Raw genomic sequence first — 23,202 nt, forward strand, 5'->3', positions numbered from 1 at the left:
TAAACCACAGCGTTTGAACACTGCGTTTGCTGTGTTCATTGCAGCAGTAAGGTGTATCAATCATCATAGTCTGATTACACACATACTTTATCTATAACTCGTACAATACCAATATTAGAAATTAGCCTTCGAAAATGTATATACTTTGTTGATTTATCATTATCAAAATAGAATATATATCATTTATTAATTAATAAATTTCAATTTAAAATATCAACAAACTTATTTCATTATTACATCTTGTTCCCTTTTCGGATGTACACTGAAAAAAATTTTTAAATGTGATACAACTACCGTAGGGCGTTGAGTGATGAAGTTGACACAACCGCCTGAGTTGTTTCTATGAAAGTAATATACTGTCTAACAAATTTAAAATATTGTTGTTTTGAAATGCAATATAGCTTTAAACAATCGTTTTTTAATGGGCTCTACTACTTATTACTTTAGAACACGAGCATCACCTGTGAGTGGGAAATGAGGAAAAACCAAACGCAAGTGGAATTCCATTGTAATGATGTCACGTTTTTTACTAATTCACTCTCGGTATTATATTTTTAGTGGTGCGCGCAAAAAAGTTTCTCTGCCATTTACTATAAGTACACCCTGTACTTAACATTGAATTAAAATCAATGATTTTAGCATGTAGTTTTTCCACCTACGTACGTTTAAATACTATTCTATTCAAATCACTCTTCAAAACATCATTCAACAATTTTAAATTGTTCACCTTTTTTTTTTTAAATTCACCTTCTATTAAACAAAATAATTTCACTTGATTTAATTTAGTACCTATTACACTTCTGGTACAAAATTTTGAAAAGTTGATTAAGTAGTCCTCTCATTTTAGATATAAAAGCAGTTAATCTCCGAAAAAATCTATATGAGAAATTTTTTTTTGTCGGTATTTCGGAAGTTAATGAAATTTATTCACGCATTCCAAATTCATTTGCTATTGGGAAAATGATTTTGAAGTGAGACAACTACCCAAAAATAGAACTACAATAAAAGGCTCAAGGTTTCAGCAATCTTGGGATAAATAGATATTCAGTAAATATATAGTAATTTATAACAATACTGTACTAATAAAAAATTCATAGACCACTGCAATTTTTTTTTAAGATTTAAGCCTACATAGGGATGTCATGTTGATTCCGTGTCGTCATTATAGTGATTTTCTCAAAATCGGTGGGGTTATTTGAAAGTTCCCTATCTCTAGAAAAGAATGTTTAAGGTAATGTTTCCACGCAGTAAATTCGATGATAAATTTTCGGAGGATTCTTACGTTTTAAAATTACTCGGTTCCAAAATACATATGCGTTGATGTATGCGAGTTTTAAACACAAGAGCTATTAGGTCCAGTCAAAAGAGATGTGAAACTTCAAAATGCTTGTTTAATTCAAAATTTTTCAAAAATGGGTATTACTTTTTGAATGTGGTTTAAGCGATTCAATTTTCTTTATATATATATCTATATTCTTTATATAACGCTTAAGAAAGTCACTCGGCAGAGATAAAAATCAAGAAAAACTAATTTTTGAAAATTTCACCAGATTGTTTTTTGCCCGAATTGGGAAACTTTATACGTAAATAAATATTTGCAGGATTTTCACACCAGATTTTCCAATAATTCAATAGCTTTTTAATTGTGTGTGTAGAAATTATTTGATCTGTTGCTCTTAGAAGCAAAAATTGGGAAAATACAAAATGAAACAAAATATGAAGAGAGTTCGGTTGAAATTTTTGAGATCCTCAGTAAAGGGGTTTAATTGACGTTCATATAACAAGTAAATATTTCTTAAGTCAATGATCTCATTATTTAATTCAAGAAAATAAGTATTTGAATTTTCTTGAACAAGGAAAATACTTCGATATCATTCTAAGAACATATTTTATTGAAATTAATACCTTTTTCCACAGTGTGGTAAGTTGAGATGTTATAATATTATTATAATAAATTCGCTTTCTTGAGCTTATTATCAACAGTTTATTTAATTTTAGTTGCATTTAGTGAATGTAGTGTAGTGAATGGATAAAGTAACTAGATTTTTTACGAGCACTGTATGAAGAAGGTACGTATTTAGAAAAAAATTCAATATCTATCTACATGAGATACAAATAAAATGCATTATCATGCAATACACAGACTATTGCACACAACAGTAAATAAATTAAAGAGCATTAGATACAAAATTTCATTTCATTCAACACATTTACATTTACCTTCGAATGTAATATATTACAATTTACAATATAAATGGGTTTCCATTAGGAATGATAGAAACTTACAGATAATTAAACAACATGTGTACGAGAAATCATTTTTTTTTTAATTTGAAAGAGTATTTTTAACCCCTGAACTAAAAAAAGGGGTGTTATAAGATTGTGTGGTAAGACCGCTATGTGTGTGTATCTGTGGGTTTGTCTGTCTATGGCATCGAAGCGCCTAAACGGATGAACCGATATTTGATAAAAGCAAAAGAAAGGTAATTTAACGGGGAGTGTTCTTAGCTATGTTTCATGTGCGAGCTTAGAGTTTTGTACCCGAAAAACTAAAAAATTGGCGATGATCTTCAAAATCGATTCAGTTTGAAAAGGTATAGCATAAAATTTTAACATATAAATAATTACTATGGAAATGAATGGTCAAATAAACATGGCTCAATTCATTTCGTAAAGTGAAATGGTAGAATAATTAGATAATTCAAAACAATAATTCAAAAGTACAAAATCAACTCAAATGTTTCAATTTCAATTAAAATATTTCCAAAAATTAGTCCCAAAAAATGATAGCTCTCTAAGTATTTTTTTCACCTCATCTAATGTCCTTGACCATGCTTTGATGTTAAAAAAAATGTATGGTTATATCACACACAAGTTCTACCACTCTCAATGGAAAACTGTTTTACAAACGTATACGAATTTAGTATACGAAATAGAAATACCAAGTTATAAACATCATCATCAATTTATAATTTTATGTACTTTTACATTGCTTACAAGTGTAATGCAATCATAATCATTGAATGATTTTAAATGATAATGTGATGATCGATCAAACAAATCATCAACTTTTCAATCAAGATTAGATACTTTGCATATAACGAGATGAAAAACTATTAAAAAATCAAACAGTAAAGTAAAGTGTATTACCAAGGATATAATGTACCTTGATTCATTCTCTAATTTCTCGTAATAAATGTTTTTAGGTAGGTGTTTGAAAAAAACAAAATAAAATGGCGGATTTTTGGAGCGAAAGAGTAATACGTTAAGAAAAAAAAAATTAACTAAACCTATCGAGTAGGGTATCAAAAACGAGGGAATGTAAAGAGGATTACAAAAATATATCAAAGTTATATGTTTTTATTAATTGGGAAGAATAAATTGGTTTAAAAGTTTTAATATAGTCTAATGAGAGGGTTTTTTAGTACTGGAACACTAAAAAGTCTAAAATAAATTAAATAATTAAAAAAATAAAGTACCCGACTGCGTTAAATAAAATCTGAAAAGGACGAAACAAGTTCAGTTCCTTACATAGCGACTTTAACAGTCGGGGCCCATTAAAATCAAGACCGATTCAATAATGGCTCTCGACTGTTAAAGTCGCTATGTACCTAAACTACTGAACTCTCTCCTATTTTTGAATATAGATATACATATAATAATATCGAATAACAATTTACGAATACACGAAGTTATTGAATTTATTATTATTATTTGCATTTAAATGAAAGCAAATCTAATTTTGAATTACGTAATGATAACTGACGAATATGATGATTGCGTTTTCAAAAGTGAAACAAAAAAATTCAAATGCATATAAAATATTTAACATTAATTAATGATTTTTGGGAAAATTTGTTGATAATTAGATTAAATGTTCCATTCATTATTAATATTTTTGGCATGCGTTTTATGTTCATTCCAATAATTTTTTTTTTTTGAAAGTACGCATACCAGAAATTCAATATGTTTGCTTACATAATATTTAATTTCTGTCAATTAACTTTGGCTTTAAATCAAAAAATATTTTTTTATCCTGTATAAGCTTGAATGATTGTGAACGCTCTACTTGGGAATTATTAGGTAATTAATGAATTTCAATAGTTTTTATACCATGTATATGAAATATTCCAAGGTATACTAAGTTTAGTCCCAAGTTTGTAACACTTAAAAATATTGATACTATGAACAAAATTTTGGTATAGGTGTTCATAAAATCTCTCTCTGTCTGTCATCACGATTACTCAAAAACGAAAGGAGATATCGAGTGAGGTCAAGTTTGTAAATAAGCAACATAGGTCACTTGAGTCTTAAGTATACTTTCAAAATGAAGCAACAAATGTCAAGCTCATAATTTTTGAATTAAACTGCAAAAAGTCCGAAAATTTGTTAGTTTTTCACGGATTACGAGGGTAGCACAAATTTTTGTTTGTTTGCATAACATAATCTGAAATAACATACCAAAAGAACAGCTTTATCGCGTTTTGTGACTTTAATGTAGAATTTGACTGGCGTAACTATATTTTTCTTTTGTTTATTCAACGTAAATGTTCATAATTCCATTAAAATCAGTAATACCACACTAAAATATAATTATTTTCCATCAAAACCATAAGTATCAATTAGCTATTCCTTGAATAATAATTATAACGTAATTGAATCTATTCACAAAATATTTCGAATCAAAATCAAATTAATGTCAGAGATTTTCATGATAATTGAATCACTCACTGAATTCTGCCTGTGATGTTTTAATGGTATTGTCATAATAATGCTCAATATAACAGAGTATGCCACTCATTACCATGTATCTAGTCGACTAGTCTACCCCAAAGAAGATCATATCATTTACAAGAGATATATTCTGGTGCCTTGCTGCTAATCATGTGATATTGATGATTAGTAATCATATATTGGTAATAATATTATCTGATGATATCTATCAATTGGGTATTAGTTAGGATGAGACATTAGATGCTACTCAAGCGATCACTTCACTTCAGTTAGTTTTGATGGTAGGTATACTAATGTTAATATTGACTACTTTGTGTCTATTGGGTACTGGTTATCTCTATTTACACGATATTCAAAATAAATACCCTGTGTATACTATTAAATTATTAGAGATAATTAATAATTATACCCTGCATATATAAAAAAAAATGGACTATTGATTTTATGACACTTTAACCACAATTTACTACGAACAAAATTATGGTTAAGGTCTTGTAAACCGTTAGAGAGTCAAATCATCAGTGTGAGTTAGCTAATCTTTCCAGAGAGATAATGAATGGCGTAAGGGCAGCTGTCCTCTCTTTGACGTGCTTTTACTATTGATTTAGTTTGCTAAGTGTGCGTTTATGCAAAAATATTGTTGAATTTATGAAATTTTTGGGTCAAAAATTTACTTTTAGCATTCCTCCCCTCTCAAAAAGCTAGGTACGCTCGTGGAGATAATTTTACTTGGCGTCAATTTAGTAAAATATTTGCAAGAATTTTTTGTTTGAACGCTATCTAATCGCTGCTAAATAATGTTTTGCGACAGCCAATTCTTATCGATAAAATGAGATAAGGAAAGATATTCCAGTTTGTAAAATGTGTAGAACGCATTTTGTTAACTGATTAATGCACCGGGTGTTGCCAGAAACCCAATTGCTCCATTTTTTGTATATATAACCCCCTCCCCCCTTCACAGATACAGTCAAATGTCAATTTTTCCAGACAAATATCTAGTAAAGCTCTCCTAGCTTTTTTTTGGGCCATTTCACGTAAAAAGTCCTTTATCCCTCTATGTTTGACAAAACTCCCTTATTTTCAAAACGAAAAATGAGGTTAAAAATTAAATTTTTGAGCTTATCAAAAATCCTCTACTTACTATAATAATAAAACTAATATAATTTGCCCTTCTCTGTTTAAGAACACTGTAATTACATAAATTTATTGATTTTTTAATAATTGATTTTATGAATTATATTGGAAAGTAGGCATCAGATCGAAATTTGGTAAAAAACTTTTTCGTTCATCTTGATAAGCTTAATTGAGTAGCGTATTTTTCTGCTATCCTGTAAATGAGAAAGTATTTTATATCATACAAAGCGATACAGCGATATAAAGTATTTTCCCAAAATGTTTCGCGAGTTACACCTTGTCTTGATAATATTTGACTTATAGTTGGAGAGTCCAACCAATTATATTAAATAGAAAATCATTCCACTTAGATATGGATGGCATGGTATGTTATGGTTATTAACATTAACATACACCAACAGTAATCAGTGCATACACAGTGCATACAGAATACATTAATATCTTGTGTAGTACACATCATAAATAATTTTATCATTACACGATGATTTAATAATATTAATGGCTTGTCATTATAAGTATTACATTCTGATAATACCTATTGGACTTCAATGTTTAGTTAACTTCCAGCGGTATTTTACTTAGTGTGAATGCCATTGGTATTGAAACCTGATCACTTATTAATTTTATCACAGAGAGAAGTTCTTGTAATCAGTCCGAAAATCCAAAAGTGGCGAATGGAGCCATGAATGTGATATAACTACTGTACGGGGTTGAGCGGTGAAGTTGACACAACCGCATGAGTTGTTGGTATGAAAGAAATATACTGTCTTAACAAATTTCAAATATTGTTGTTTTAAAATGCAACATGCTCTTAAACAATCTTTTTTTAATTGGTTCTACCTCTTATAAATATTATATTAAAATAGTGATTGACACAACCACATGAGCAGACCGAGACAACTTAGGTTATGTTTTCTTTGTTCTTGAGTGTACTAACTATTAAATTTAGAGTTTTTACAACAATAGAAAGCAATTTTTTAATAATATTAAAAAATAGCTTACCCACTGCCGTTTGTGTTTTAAAGATTTAGGCCGGCTTATGACTGCCATATTGACTATTTGACGTCATTAGTGATTTACTCAATAATAGACAAAAATAGCGTAGGACGCAGGGGTTTCTATAGTAGTTGAAAGAAATACAAGCACAGAGCGTTATTGTAAGGATTTTCAGAACGAATAAAAAATTCCGAATTGACAAAGAAAATAAAATACGATATTTTCGTATAACAGCGGGGATATAAAGGCGATGAAATTACTTTTGTCATGAATAAAAAGGCATTTAATGCTTTGAATCGTAGTAATAAAAGTGTGTTAAAAAGTGTTTTTGATCCTAAACAAATTGTTGTCAAAGTGTTTTCTTCGATAAAATATTTATGATGTGAAAGCAAACTTTATAGATTTTGTATTGTAACATATTTATAGTGTTCTGTATCTCAAAAATGATCCTTTGAAGTTATTCTTGTCCTTCAGGTTTATATTAAAACTTCAATGTTGCTTGAAAATTATTTCAAATTTCAACAACGTGAGATTAAAAAAATCCAAATACCGCTTGTTAAATTTGTTGATAAAATGACGCCATTTTCGTTCTCTGTTTTCAACGATTAAATAATTTCTATGGACCGTAAAAGCAATAACACAGAAAAATTGAACAACCCAAATGCGGCATCATAACCAATTATTTTCAATCTTTATTTTCAAATATACGAAAATTCGAAAAAAATCAACCAAATGCCAGTAATTTATTGTCTGATTTATAATTTCCGACCGTAAAATCGAATTTTGTAAGTTTGCGGTATTCCGCAGCATTTTTCGTCTTCGAATATGAATTCAGAGACCCTCGAATTTAATTTTTTTTAATTTAAATAATTTTTCTATTCTAGATTTTTCAAAAATAAATTTTAAATGTAAAATACTTAAATAAACAAATTTTAGTTTTTTGTAAAAATGAATAAATTGCTTCCTGAACCATAAAATATTCAATTTTCAAAGTAAATTCAGCATTATATTTAATGATTGGTCCCTATTTTTAAAAATATTAAAGTAGGCATAATATTTCTCTTGATTGTGATTATACTGTATCTTTGTTTCTTTAATGTACTTCACACTTGATCGATGTTTTTCATAGTTTTATTACATACTTTTTCTCAAATAATAATTTTTATTATAAAATGTAATCACAAACTTATAAGATTTACTACCGTCTAAGAAAACAATATATTTTTACAAAACATCTTTTATATATATTTTATTCTAAAGAATATGTAATATTTTACCTGTGTTGGAAAAAAAATATGATGTTTTTCGTGTAAAAAAGGATATTTTACAAATTTCAAAATTGTAATCTCGTAAATATTACACAAGAAGTTTTTATTACTTCTGTGCAATATAAGTTTTGGTAGAAATAAATGTTATTTCTTTTATTTGGTGAAATTATTTTAAGTAGTTTCGTGAGATGATTTTTTATGAAGTAGTAATCTTCTAGGAAAGATATTATTTGCTTAATGATATTTTGATTTATTTCATGAAAAAAATGAAAAATTTGAAATTCGTTTTTTTTTATTCCAACCAAGAATCATTAAATTAGAGCATGACAGTTTGTTAAAAGAACCTTTTAAGTCCGTAAAAAAATTAATACCTGAATACTTTTTCTAATTGCTATTGCTTCAGTCTCTTACGTAGAGGGAAGAAATGCCTAGTGCAAAACTTTACGATTAAATCGGTATAGAACATGTAATTCAAACGAATGAATCATTTTAGATTCCCCTGATTTAAAAAAAAATACAATCACGGCATATTGATCGAACACAAATAATGCTTATTTGATAGCTTTAGAAATAGGAATTTCACTTTAAAGGTGCAAAAATTCTCTAAAAACAAGTCAGAATTTCATTTTAAAAACGTTAAAACTCCTTAACACTATCAACCGCCTGTTACGAACGCTAGAATGGTACTGAGGACATTGAAAGTCGTAGTTTTACTGTTATTCCCTCATTGACACTTTTTTCGGCTAAAATGTCCCCTAATTTCAATAGAACCCCGGGAAGGTTTGAATTTTTTTAAGCATTTAAGCATTAAGTAGTATTTCTACCTCGAAATTCAAAGGCTGAGGGAAGAAGATGGACATAAGATGTACAAATTTAAAGTTGTCAAGCTCAACGAACTCTCAAATGTATTATGGAAATGTATTAGGTAATCTATTGATTATTTTCTCTCGTTTCTTGTATTCGTGAAACACGAATATAAATCCTTATTTAAGATAAGTTTTTGATGTTAAATTACCAAATTTTGTATTTTTACTTCGATACTTATTTCTATAATCAAGTTATTTATCTCAAAATTTTGTGTTTGTACATTAATTTTCCAGATTATTTAAATTTCAACCATTCATAATCATAATTTGTTTAACATAATTTTTATTTAATAATAATATCTGCCTAGATATACAATAGGTATAGATTATATGGGCAGAGGTAAATAGTTTGGTCGAATACTAATTATTACTATTAGTCTGGAGAATTTATCCCATGCTAATTTTAATGTATTTAAACACCAATTCTCCATACGTTTAATCCATAGGTAAACTTGTTCTATGCTGCCTTAGAATCTAAGTGATTAACACTATAATCCTTTCTTAAAACCCTTATCAAAAGCTAATGTTGATTTTGAACAACACATTTGAAAATTTAATATTCTCATTTATAATACAGGTCATAGACATACAGAATGAGTAACGTGTTTGATACATATGGTGTCTGAAAATATGCTCGACTTGTAAAATGAAATTGAATCAATAATCTCAGAAAGCAAAACTAAGAACTTTCCTCATGGTAATAATTTTTATCTTCAAAAGTTTAATTTTGGCGTAAAAATCAACTGAGTAAGTATGAGAAATAGTTCCTGAAAATAGCCAAATGTATTACCAAATGGATACATTCAGCTCTCGGAGTATAATACAGAAGTACCATAAAAAGCCATGAAAACACTTTCTTCAAATACTTCTCCCTTTAATCTATCTTCCAAGTCTTGTATTACCATCAGTTTTTTTGGTATTTGGTACATAAGCAAATCGCATAAACCATTCTTTATGTCTATGACATCTAAGGAGGCTAAAACTATTTACATTCTAGGCATTAGAAAATTTAAAGAAAGTACTTACAATGCTAACTGTTTGTTGTGCGATTGACGTTTCAATGCCATTAGGTGGTGGTCCTCCCTGTCCAAGAGGTGGTGAAAAAGGTGGGCCTGATTGTGGTCCAGGTTGTCCGGGTACACCACCAGCACCAGGTGGTAGCTGTACACCAGGTGGTGCTCCACTATTTGCACCACCATTTCCTGTACTTCCAGCATTGCCAGTATTTACAGTATTACCAGACGTGACACCCCCACCTCCACCACCACCGCCGCCGCCACCTCCTCCTCCACCGCCGCCAGTGTCTGCTTTCGCGGCGGCTATAGCTGCTGCAACTGCTGCATGTTGTTCTGTTGTTTTTCCAGCCCCCGCAGCTGCTGCGGCCGCTGCAGCTGCCGCTGCTGCAGCTGCAGCGCCCGGGGGTAATGCACCTTCACCGCCATTTTGTGTTGGAAATTGGGGCCCAGGTGCCGCTGCCGGGTATGGGGCTGCCATTCCCGTTTGGACCATGTGCTAGAACAAACAACAAATAAATTTAATAATATTTCAAAATAATTCTTAAATAGGTGGTTATTCAAGTGCCTATTATGTGTGGAAGTTTAGCGATCAGGGTTTAAATTTTTCTTAATTTTTCGCACAAACTTAACATTTAAATATTGTAAATGACAAATATTGTAAATAACATGAAAATCGAAATACAAATGATTTTGATTAAGAATAGTAAAAGCTAAATATAAGATATTGGAATACTTTTAAAAAAAGATAAGGTGTACAGAATCATTTATTTACTCGCAAATCCACAATTATACACACTTAAAAATTTTATTTAAAATAGCAATGATTGAAAATACAAAACGAACTAAAGAACATTTTACTTCAATTTAAAATGATCAAATTTATTTGGTGGTTTATAAAACTACTTGTGGTTTAAAAGTTCTGTACATGTTATGGATTACATTCCAAATAATACACTCATGTTTAGTGAAATTATTGACAGTTTAGATTGTTTTGCAAACTATTCGAAAATTCTATCAGTACTTGTATGATCATTTACTTTAGATAGTAGGTCATATGATAGTTGTTTTGTGTGAAAACTTTATAACTTTGAAGGAATTTATTATTAACTATAGCTTATATACAACGCAGGTTCGCCCATTTACAACGAAAATTGTAAATTCGAAGAACTCCGACTGACGAAGGTTGAATATCGTGACATGCGAATCATCGTATCGAAATAGTACTAGAGAAAATTCTTCCAAATATTTTTTGATATTTCCAACGTTTCTTGACATTTCCAACGTTTCTTGACTAGATTAAATATTTCATACTCCCCCCCCCCCTTATTAGGTGCTACTTTTTATTGTAATGTGACTGTTGTATTTTATTTGGAGGCTGTAGAGGTGCACACGGAGTTTGGAAAGACCTCTAAAAATACATAATACTTCGACATAAAAAAGGTAGTGGTAGGAGGGGGTGAAAAGTTGACAACGTTTTCAAAAGGCACTTCTACTAGCTCAACTTGGAGAGGATGTGGAAGTGAAAAAGAGGTAAGAGGGATTTGGAAATTGACACCACCAAAAGGCATTTTTCAAGGAATAACTCCGAAATATACAAATTTTCAACTATTTAACTCAATTTGAAAAAGCTGAGAAAGTGCGCAACGCCTTAAAAACCGTGAAAATCCATGATATTTTGACAAAAAAAAGGGAAAAGACTGAAGTTGGCAGCCCCCAAAAGGCACATGCTTGACACTATTACAAACTACATACATATTTTCAACCCCCTAGGACAATTTTGAGGGGTTGTGTCAGTACGTAAAGTCTTATAACCCAAAAAAAAAAGCGTATTTGCCTCTGGAAAATTGAAGTAAAGGCATAGAGTAATTTTTATGATTATTGATTTTTGAAAATACATAGAAATACAAATGCTCTCTCCTATGTTATCTCGACTAGTGTTATTATTTTTTATTGCCAATTTTTTGCAGGGATCAGATGAACAAGAGAGGTGATTATGAAACAGTGTAAAAGGTGAAATGGTTCAACTATTATTATTATTTTTTCTATTTTTTATTATCTATTATATTTATTGTCGTATCATCATGTAATGTTCTATATTCGATGTACGTTCGAATTGCTTGTGTACCAGATACAGATACTGAACTGAATGTCGAACAGATGATGTAGGTGGATTCTATATATGCATTGTATGTAGAACGAAGTATTGCTGACATAACAATTTGATATCATTGAAGAAGGAAGGTGTTGTTTAGGTTGAATACTAGAATATTATTATGTGTACAGGATGGTCCTAGAAAAATCATACACAAATAATATTTCCACTAATAAATAAAAGGATATATTAGTTCCACTGTACATTAAAAACATTTTTCAGACCATAAGAAACGCGTAAACTCCATAACATTCGAAATAGGGATAGAGATTTCTTTACTTAGGTAAAATATATGTAGAGATTTCAATTTTTTGTATAGTCTTGATTTATTGAGTGGATCAGAACAGGTGGCAATGAATTGTTCACCATTTTTACAGAAACCTCTAATTAACTTTTCGTAGTGATTATCATAGATGGCGAAATGAAATGTTATAGACTAAATTTAATTTTTGGTTAAATTATCTTTGTAAATTTTAGCTCTGAGGTATGAGCTATATTATTGTAAAGTTTCATTCAAATCCATTAATTAGTTTTTGGGTAAAAGCGTAACAAACAAATAAACAAACATCCTTACTTTCACATTTATAGGGATTTCTTGTAATCGATAGTTAAATTTCTAAGTTCTAAAGTCTTGCCCTGCCGTGCCCAACTTTGAAAAAAATTTTGTACCCGAGTCAAAGGCACTCGTTACCACATTCGTCCACATTCCCGTGATCTCTTGTGTTGTTCACTGGGTATTGTGGCTTATATAAAATATTGCTGTTGTATTCATAACGGTTAATTTTTTTTAAATCGTTGCAGAATGTTATAGTATTGATTGCTTTTCTAAGCTTAACTCTAGCGAGTATATTCGGCGATAATAATCCGCGAAAGTGTGGTTATGGCGCAAATATTTCTACGTTGTCCCATTAGAAACTCTGGTATATTTTATTCATATTATTTTTCAAATAATTCAAGCATATTGACAGTTATATTAGTGACATATATTCAAAGATGTCTTGCTTTCTAGATACATTTACTTTGCAGAATGCAAAAACAAAGAGTATAAAAAAGTTTCATGGACTGAACAACGAGCTATCTCGTAAAAACAATATATTTTAAAATAGAATATAGTTAATATTTATAATTAAATTTTAATATTATAATATTTAAAAATAAATATTCATAATTAGAATAATTGTAAAACATAAAATAATAGACATTACCGTACGAACATTATTATCTTTTAGACAAAAACAATATAACTCTATAGTCTATATCATTAAAATTAAAATTGTATATATAATTAATGTAGTTAAGTTTATAGTTAACAACAACAACAGGTACACAACGTTAGCTGTAGCTATATAGTTAGCTTACAAACAAAAGTAATAATAACACAGTTATTATAATTACATTAAATATTATTGCAGATATTGTTATTTATTATTTTGATAAATAAAATGAAAATTATATTTATTTATATCGTAAAGATATAATCAAGATATTATTAGCTTTAAGAATAAATTATTTATTTATTTAACTTGTATAGAATTGAAACATAGAATTGATACAGTGAAATTTTATTCATTAGAAACATTTAATTGTTAGAAAGGAAAATTGATATGCTAATTTTTGTAATAGTTAAAAATACTCTGATTCGGTAAAAAATGAAATTAATAAAATTCGTCTTTATGCAAGAATAGTAACTATATTAAATTTTAATAAAAGCCTTTTAAAAATTTGATTACTCCTTTTGGCCCCCATACGAGAGGGGGAGCTGGCGTTGGCGTGATTTATGAGGATCCGATAATTTCTTCAGAAAAATATATCAATTTTAAAAGTAATAAATTTCCTTTCGAAAATGCGTGCTGTAATAAAATATTTGTTCCACGCAAAATGAATGGAATAAGTAGTTCATATCTCACGGGCGTAGATAAAATCAAATTACGATAAAAGGCCTAAAATAGGCCTCGATTTTTATTGATATATAAAAACATGACTTGAATGATCTATTCACTCTGTAGGTCTAGTCTTATGACTGTCATATTGACTGTTTTACGTCATTAGTAATTTTCGCAATGTACATTACATAAGAGGTGTACCATTTTAATCTATAATGGCTAATAGCTCGTTTTGTAGGTAACCAATCAAAAAATAACTAAAACAAAAATTGCACCGTTTGATGGGGGACATCATATTCTGACATCAGATTGGACCTTCAGGTTACTTTAATAATAAAAATATGTCATTATTGCATTTAATCGAAAGAAAATGCGTTTAAAGTTTATCGATAGTTATAGGTCAAAGTAATGGACACAGGTGGATGTCTTCTATTATCCTTGAAAATTTTTTGCTAAAGTAATTTTCCGTAGTTTTTTATGTATTTTTAAGAGCATTTCCTCAAAAGGCTGACGTTTTTCGAAAAAATGGTTTGAATGAAAAAAGTTTATTTATGAGGATCAATTTTCTAATTTAAAGCGTTATTTTATCTCTTATACCGTTTAGGATCTAAATTGGCTATTAAAGAAACCCGAAGAACTAGGTCCAATCTAATGTCAGAACATGATGTCCCTAATCAAACTCTGCAACTTTTCAGTTATTTCTTTTAGTAAGTATAAAACGAGTTATTAGATTAAAATGCTCCACTCTGTATAAAATATATAAGATTAAATTTTATACCTATATTTTTAAAATTCGTCGGAAAATCAATTTTCAAGGAAAGGTGTTGGTATTATTTACAGCAAATATTTATTGTCAAGGCATTTACTAAAGTACTAACATTGCTCAATCGATCAATTCTACTTAGTTAAAAAAAACTATTCTAGTTTTATCTACCTCTAATCAAAAAATATTTGATTTTCATGTTTGAATTATAAACAAACATAAACCAATATATTTCAATTTAATTTTAATTAAAAATCAAAATCGATTAAAAAATTTACATATTTATAAACAAAATTTATTATACACTATCTGACTATATTGAGCTAGTAACTCAGTCTGCATACACGAATGAATTTATTTTATAGCAAGATATAATATATTTAAAAAAAAATTATTTTGAAAAAAATAAAATTAATCAAAAACAAAAATTATGTAAACACCCATTTTTTTATCTGATCAATCGTAATTTTACTGTACCAATTAATTCAAAAATGCAAAATACATAAAGGTAGGTTTACACTGTGGTTACTTTGAAATTTCTTACGCATAACAAAAAATGTGAATTTGAGCTACTCTGATACCAGATACATTTTTAGGTATATAATTCATTTGACGGACCATAGAGTTGCTCAAACAATGACTGATTGATTCGCAGAGCAAATCTGCGAACCCGTATGGTAAGCTCGTCAGTTTGTTTTGTGTATAGAAAATAGTATATAAGAAGATAAGAATTATCTAACGTTGTTAGTCAGTCACCACAGTTATATTGTGTCGAGCGGTGTATGTGTAATGGACTCCGCAGTACTTTGCAATTTTAAGTTCGAAATTCTGTACATTTTAAAATAAAAATATTTACTTGATTTTTTCAAAACATAATGAAATTTAAGAAGTTTTTATAAATCATTATTTCGATTAATAATTAGTTCGAATAACTAACCTAACGTCTGCGTTCCGTATATTAATTGTGTTTTTGTTTACGATTTCATTCTTGACATCTACTAAATGTTTTGTTATATAAATAGTTTTGTTGAAACATAATTAAAACTTGGGTAGTACTTTTGTAATCCTACTTTGTATTATATAACAGGATGGATTTTCATTTTCACGAAACTATTAGATAAATATTTTCTGAGAAATTGCTCTACGTGTGAGATATTTTGGACGGTATTTAGGACATTATATATCCAATCATTAAACGGGTACTATTTTTAAAATAACTTGTGCTAAGTTTAACCCTAGAAGGTAAGCCAACCCTAGTAGCTCAGTTGGTTAAGGCGTAAATAATTCAAATGGTATGCCTATGGTAGCGGGTTCGATTTCCGCCGTCTTAACAAAAATTAATTTAATTAACAGTTGTGATGGGATATTGTAGTGCATGGTATATGCATGAACACAGATTCTCAAAATAATTGAGGAGCTGATAAATAAAATATCAGGGGAAAGGTGGTAAAACACAGAAATGTTATCACAATGGGCTCTAAGCCTCAGTGTATCTTTTGTGGACGGCTAATATAACCTAACCTAACCTAAGTTTCCTAGATTTTCTGTCATTTTTCAACAAACAATTATTTATTTCAGAGTTTGTCAAAACTTGGTGCAAAAAAAAAAAAAACTTAAGTTTATTTGACGCTTGGTTGATGTTTTTTTGTCATTTTTTTAAGCGATAACCCGTCGAAAAAATCACATACAACTTTGTATGTCAGAATTTGTTAAAACTTGGTGCAAATAAAAAAATAAACTCAAGTTTATTTGACGCTTGGTAGATGGTTTTTTATGGTAGCGTTTGAAATTCCAAAATTTAAAGATTTTCGGCGACATCTTGAGATTAAGCCATCAGAATATTAGTGTTTCCAATGCTTAAAAAAATGGTTGAGACATCCTATCTTGTAACAGACGTCAGATAGGTCACACCAATGATGTAAAAATGGTATATTCAACAACTAACTATGTAAGTTACAATTACAAAACATATATATATATATGTTTGTCTTGTTATTTTTAGTTAAAATGAAAATACATTGTATACATTTAGAAGTTTTTTAATTTTCACAACAAAGGTTTTATATAGTCTGTTGTAATAAAAATGTACCAAGTTTATGTTTATGGTACGAGAACTGGCAACGATGTCAAGAGTTTATTTTAAGACGGCTGAATTCTGAATATTTTTTCCTTCTTGAACTTAGGTAGCTGTACCTACGCCTCGCGCATGTGAGTTTCCGTTAATTAACGTTGGATGCGCGGTAGTAAAGCAATCGAATTTCTGCCTGGCAAAATAGAATTATATTCTCTAATTATAAAACTAAATCATATTACAATTACAGCCACATTAAAATGATTTGAAAAGTAAGTTTAATTCTATTCCTAGACTTTTTTTTTTCGTTTTCAAGAATGTTCCACAAGCCCACTAGTTGAAGGCACCTGATAATTTCAGTTCTCTATCTTTTATAGTTTTGGAGAAAATGAACACCAAAGTTTTATTCTAATTTGTACCTCACGGCTAACCAGTGATGTTAACAAATGTTTCAAACAAAAGTTGTTTATTTTTTTATAGGAAGCAATTTTTATTTAAAGTTTTATTTTATTCTGATTATTCTCATCTATAATAAAATAATAAAATGCAATACTCAATCTCGGAAACTGGAACAGTTAAAATGAAACATTAAATTTTTATTGTCCAATTCCCCAAGATTTAGTATTGCGTTTTATTTTATCTTATCTCTAACGGTTTACAAAATAGGTCCTACGGACCCAAGACCTAATTGACATATGCTGCTCATTTACGAACTCAACCTCACCTTTTTTTGTTCTGAGTACGCTATAAACATTTCAGCTTGATATCTCTCTTCATTTTTTAGTAATCGTGTCCACAGACAGACGGGCAGGCAACAAATGAACTAACAAACGAAAAGAGCTGTTGTCGTTTTTTCAAAGTCAATTTTTGTTGCATTTTTTTAAACTTTTAGCAGAGACAAAGAAAAAGGAAAATGGCCCGTTTGTCCCTTTCTGGAACTGTCTTTGAGATTGTTTAAAGTTGTGTAAAGTTTCAGTGAATAATTTTCGCCAGTTTTGTTATGTTTGTTATACTTTCCACAGTTTATTTCAATTTTCTAAAACTAAATATTAAGGTAAATTTTCGATAATTATCAATCATTCCGCTAAATTTCTGGCATAAAATGCCGTAAAGAACCAATTTATTTTATAATCAAATAAATGAAAATGAAATGGTATTATTTTAAAATAGACAACATATATATATAATCGGTTTCAGTAGACAATAGTCCAATAATCTTTTAATCTCTGCAAAATTATATTTTTTTAAAAATTTTCAAATAAAAATTGAACACAATAACTGATAGTAACATATATCTACATAGTTCAAATAAAATAAATTACATTTAACAAATATAATAAACGAATAGAGCTTACAATACTAAAATACAATATTAAATAAAAAGTAAAATTTAATTGTAATACTTCTGTACAGACATAGATATAGAAGTAAATATACCTATCTCGAAGATGGAAAAGCAAATAATAAGAATGTATTTATATATAGACGAACAACTTTTCTTTCTTCCTTTCATATTGGACTTCTTCTATATTCTGAGGATTATACAACGTGTTACATGATCGATAAGCGAAGAAACAGATCGTAAGATGAAGACAAATTTGGGTATCTTATTTTCTTGGTTCTATCTCGGAGAAAACTTTGTTCAGAAGTAACTACAATGTGTGGAAATTTTTAGAAAAATTGCGTGGATAACATATCAATAAATTCATTTTTAAATTTTCGAATAGTTACAATATGTTAGAATCTAGCATCTTAGAAAGAACGCACCATTAGAAAATAGTATACAGGGTGAGTCATTCTAATCTATACACCTAAATATCTCAATTTGTAGTTTGATGGGACATCATGTTCTGATATCAAATATCAGATCAGATCGGAGACCAATTGGTCTTCAGGTTTCTTTATAATGGAATATGTCCATGACTTTGAGCTACAATTATCAAAAAAATTTAGGCGTTTTTTCTTTCGATAAAATGCAAGAATGGCATAGTTTTAAGTCGTTTTTCCTCCAAAAGCAAACGATTTTCGAAAGATTTCAAAAAATTTTTTTCTATAAGGGTCAACTTTCTAATTTAAAGTGTTATTCTATCTCTTACCGTTTAGGATCGATATTGGCTATTAAAAAAACTCGCAGAACTTGGTCCAATTTGATGTTAGAACATGACGTCCTCCATCAAACGCCACAGCTTTTGTTTAAGTTATTTTTTGATTGATTAACTACAAATCGAGATATTTAGGTGTATAGATTAAAAGGTTGACATGAGCAGTGTACTAGTTTCTATTAACAGCGAATGCCACGAGGCCCACAAAAATTTTTGGCATATTTAAGTTGGAATGACCAAGATTAATAGTTTAACAAATAGGAAGTATTATTTTAGTAATTCGTTCTTTGCGGTTCACTAGCAAGCCTTTCTTCACTTTAGCCAATATTGAAATATCTTCAGCTACTTTCGAAGCTGAAACGGGAAAATTCGTTTTATTCCAATTATTCAAATTATACAATGTTATCACAATGAAACAGAGATGGCTCTTCAATCACTGTTTCTAATTAGTTAATATTTGTGGTTTCTAATCAAGTCGCTTCAAACTTTCATCTTGGAGCTTATTAAGTTCATTCTTAAAATTTAGAAAGAGACTTCTCTACTTTTCATGACGAATTGTGATACTTCGATCGTCATAATTTCTCAGGACACAATGAATAACGTATAACAAACATTATGCAATATGTCCACATTATTCTGTACACACTGTAGCCGTTATTAAATAGAGGAAGACATTATAAACTAAATATCTATTATAATAATATCTGTACAACGTTTGTTCAAGAAAAACTTATTTAATTTTTATTGTTCTTTAAAAAGAAAATAAAATTTTTAAATAGTATTTTAATTAACTAACTTTAGTATTGTTTCCAGTCATTTTATTTATTTTTTACTCGAATCTCTAGTCCTGGTTCGTATGTAGGCTTGGCTCTCATGGCAGTATATGCACTCAAGATAAACCTTATAAGAAATATAAATTATCATTGAATTCGACTAGCAAAAATGGCAAACTAATTACATCATATAATTTGAAGAACTATCTGATTGGGTAAATAGAAAGCAGGCGGGTTAGTCAATTAGCCCCTTTAACACCGATTAATATCCTGGTATAAGACGTCTAGAATATATATCTCTGAAAAAAATATTCCCAAATAAATAGATATTAATTCCTTATAAGGAATTAACTATAGTTAATTGATTTTTTTTGCGGATATTTGTTCGAGTGTTTTTTTTTTTGCGATCTTTTATCCCGTAACCGCTTAGCTTTACTGGTGACAATTTTACGTCTCCCAAATATCCACTTATCATTTTTGTATACATAAAAACCAGGTTCGCATCAGCAATAGCTATCGGACAAAACGATTTGTCACAAAAAAGATAATATTTGTCCAAATGAAACATGAGGAAGCGAAAGAGAACGCCCCACGTACAAGAATTTGCGTTGATAAAAAAATTATTAGGCTAAGAATAGATAAGCCACATACCAATTTTCCCACATGTATATTTACCAAAAAGATAATACTCTATAGCTGCAAAGTTGTCGCCACAACAGTTGATTGCAGTAGAGAGAGCCAGATAAAGTAGGTGCGTATAGCTGTCTTCGTCTTTTTTATACGCCTACATTTACTGTCTCTTTCTATCACTATCTCTGCAATCAAGAATTAGCTTTACCGTTTTATGTGTCTATACAGCTCTATGGTATATTTTTAATCACACCACGATGCTATTACTATTTATTACAGTGCCAAAAAGTCACCTTTATAATTTTATTGTTATAACGCCCACAGTATTTCGAAGTCCAACAATTTTTCATCATTTACATTCATTGTTGTAAATCTTCGAACAATAAATATACAATTTAGGGTAATGAAATAGAAAACGTGTAGTAGGTACCCATTTAATATCATAAAAAACTATTCACTACTATATACTGCTCGTGCTGGTAACAGGAGACATAGGTTTTCCAATTACAGTATTTTTTCAATTTGGATGGAGATAATAAGATAAAAATCATCTATTTGGAATGAAAATTGAATTAGATGAATAGAAGAAAACAGAAAATCCAATAACATACTCAGAACGGTGAACAAAATGGGACTACAGCAATTTAGCAGGTTTGGTTCTATGATTTAATAGGAATTTGAGAGTTGTTAAGTTAACACATACCTTCATATCATTTCAGTTTATAAGCCGATTGCTGATAAAACCGATTAATAAAGTAATGCGTTGACGATTGAGATCCTACAAAATCAAGCACATACCTTCATATCATTTCAGTTTATAAGCCGATTGCTGATAAAACCGATTAATAAAGTAATGCGTTGACGATTGAGATCCTACAAAATCAATATTCTGTTCAGCTTTTTGTTAAACAGTTGATCACACAAGTGTGAAACCAAAAACTGCTCAAGATTTCATGCCGCTTTATACGGGATTTTACCACTGAGATGTCAGCGCCACGAGTAAAAAAACATCTTAACTATATCTGTTAAACTCTGATTTTTGCATTGAATGAAAAGACAACAGATACCTACTACATTCCATGCTATCAATGCATGGTCTAGAAATTTTGAATAATAAAAATTGTTGAGGTTTTTCATAAGAGTGTAATTGAAACAATCGCAAAATATCCAAAAGGCTATTTTGATTTTATAGAAACTTAATATCGGGCAATTGGACACAGCTAATACGTAACTAATTTTTGAAATGATCGATTTTCCATGTAAATCACTGTACATTTTGAGAAAAAACGATTTATATGCTGTTGTGTCTTGATTTCAATTACTATATGTGTAGCCTATTTAATTTTATCATCATTATCAATTCTTTTTATTTGAAGAAGGTAACTGTTTCAGTTTTCTATAAATATGTTTATGGCTGGTCCTCCAAAAGGAAAAAACATTATATAAGAATCGTTTACCTACCTATAGGCTGATGGGTTAAGTAATAAAGTTTTACGATATAGAGAGAGGCATTAAAATGATTTAATCAATTTATTTAATTCTAGAGTTTTTTTTTTTAATGACGATATTAATATTGATGTAGTAAATACGAAAACCAAAGAAATCAACACATAAATGTTCCCATAAGGAATCCAAAGAAATCAACACAGAAAATTTCGTTTTTTATATATAAAATATTTTGCAAATTCCTTGAAACATGAAATATTTCAGATAATATCGTGAATTGATTTTGAATTTATTAGAATTTACCAACTCAAAATAAATTACATGCGCCTAAGACAATTGAACGAACGATTTCCAAGATTGCTCTTTTTAAAAATATTTTCATCAATACATGTCGAAAATCGACCCTTAAATTTACAAATGAATGATTATATTTTTTCCCAATTTAGCAGTCCTTCTAACTTCTAAATAGAAACTTGTAGCTTTAATGTATTTTTAATTGAAATTGTTAATTTTCTTTCAAGCTTTCATGAATTGATACATTGAACAATTTCGAAACAAATTTGCATTTGTTATTGGGGATAATTAAAATACCATTAAATTGACATTATCGATGGTAACCAGGTATTGATTTACAAGTTTTCAATACAAATAAAAGTGACTAACGCATATTTGAAACTCATTAGAAAACAGTATTGCTCGTAAAAAGTGTCCATTACATAATTAATATTTCGGAAAAAGCCTGCATGAATTGATAAATTTCGATAAAACTCGGTATATAAGGTAATTTTAATCAAAAAAGTACAAAAATCGGGTGCATTCGAATAGTTTTTGAGATATGGACTAAAATCGATGCAAATATTGCGATATCTCAGAAACTCTGCATTCAATCATTGAATTAACCTGATTTTTTTAATTTTTGGATCAAAATTATCCCTTTTTCATCCACCGAGTTTTATTTGCGTTCTTCAATTTTTTCAAAAAGGTATGTACCCCTTTAAAATTTCAAAAAATCGAAAAATTTTTTTATCTCCAATTTCGTCAAAACTCAGTATATAAGGCAGTTTGGACCCAAAAAGTACAGTTAAAATCTCAATTATCTCTTTCAGCTATTACCAAACTAACCAATCAATCATCCTTCTTCATAGAAGATTAAAATAGGCGTATTTAGATCTTGAATTTGGAGGCAGCAATTCAAAAAAACTTACATCATAATTCTGGCGAACGAATCAAAATAAATTTTTAATTCACATTTTAAGTTGATTTGACAATAATAAATACCTATTCTACCCTCTATTCCTATTTAATTCGTACAGGATTAACTCTTATTTAATTCATAAAGGATAATAATTCTTTAATTTTTTTCATGTG

At 29.3% G+C, this 23,202-nt stretch overlaps 1 protein-coding gene across 8 annotated transcripts in view; it reads right to left on the bottom strand.

The window, feature by feature from the left end:
• LOC123305991 (RNA binding protein fox-1 homolog 3-like) overlaps positions 1-23,202 on the bottom strand; it is a 306,815-nt gene that overhangs the window by 56,951 nt on the left and 226,662 nt on the right. For all 8 annotated transcript variants that reach the window (XM_044887847.1, XM_044887842.1, XM_044887843.1 and 5 more), the window contains exon 2: positions 10,025-10,510. In XM_044887847.1, coding sequence (XP_044743782.1) covers positions 10,025-10,510 — 486 coding nt within the window. The remainder of the gene's footprint in view (positions 1-10,024; positions 10,511-23,202) is intronic.

The sequence above is a fragment of the Chrysoperla carnea genome, chromosome 1 (genome assembly GCF_905475395.1).
Source record: "Chrysoperla carnea chromosome 1, inChrCarn1.1, whole genome shotgun sequence".
NCBI lineage: Eukaryota > Metazoa > Arthropoda > Insecta > Neuroptera > Chrysopidae > Chrysoperla > Chrysoperla carnea.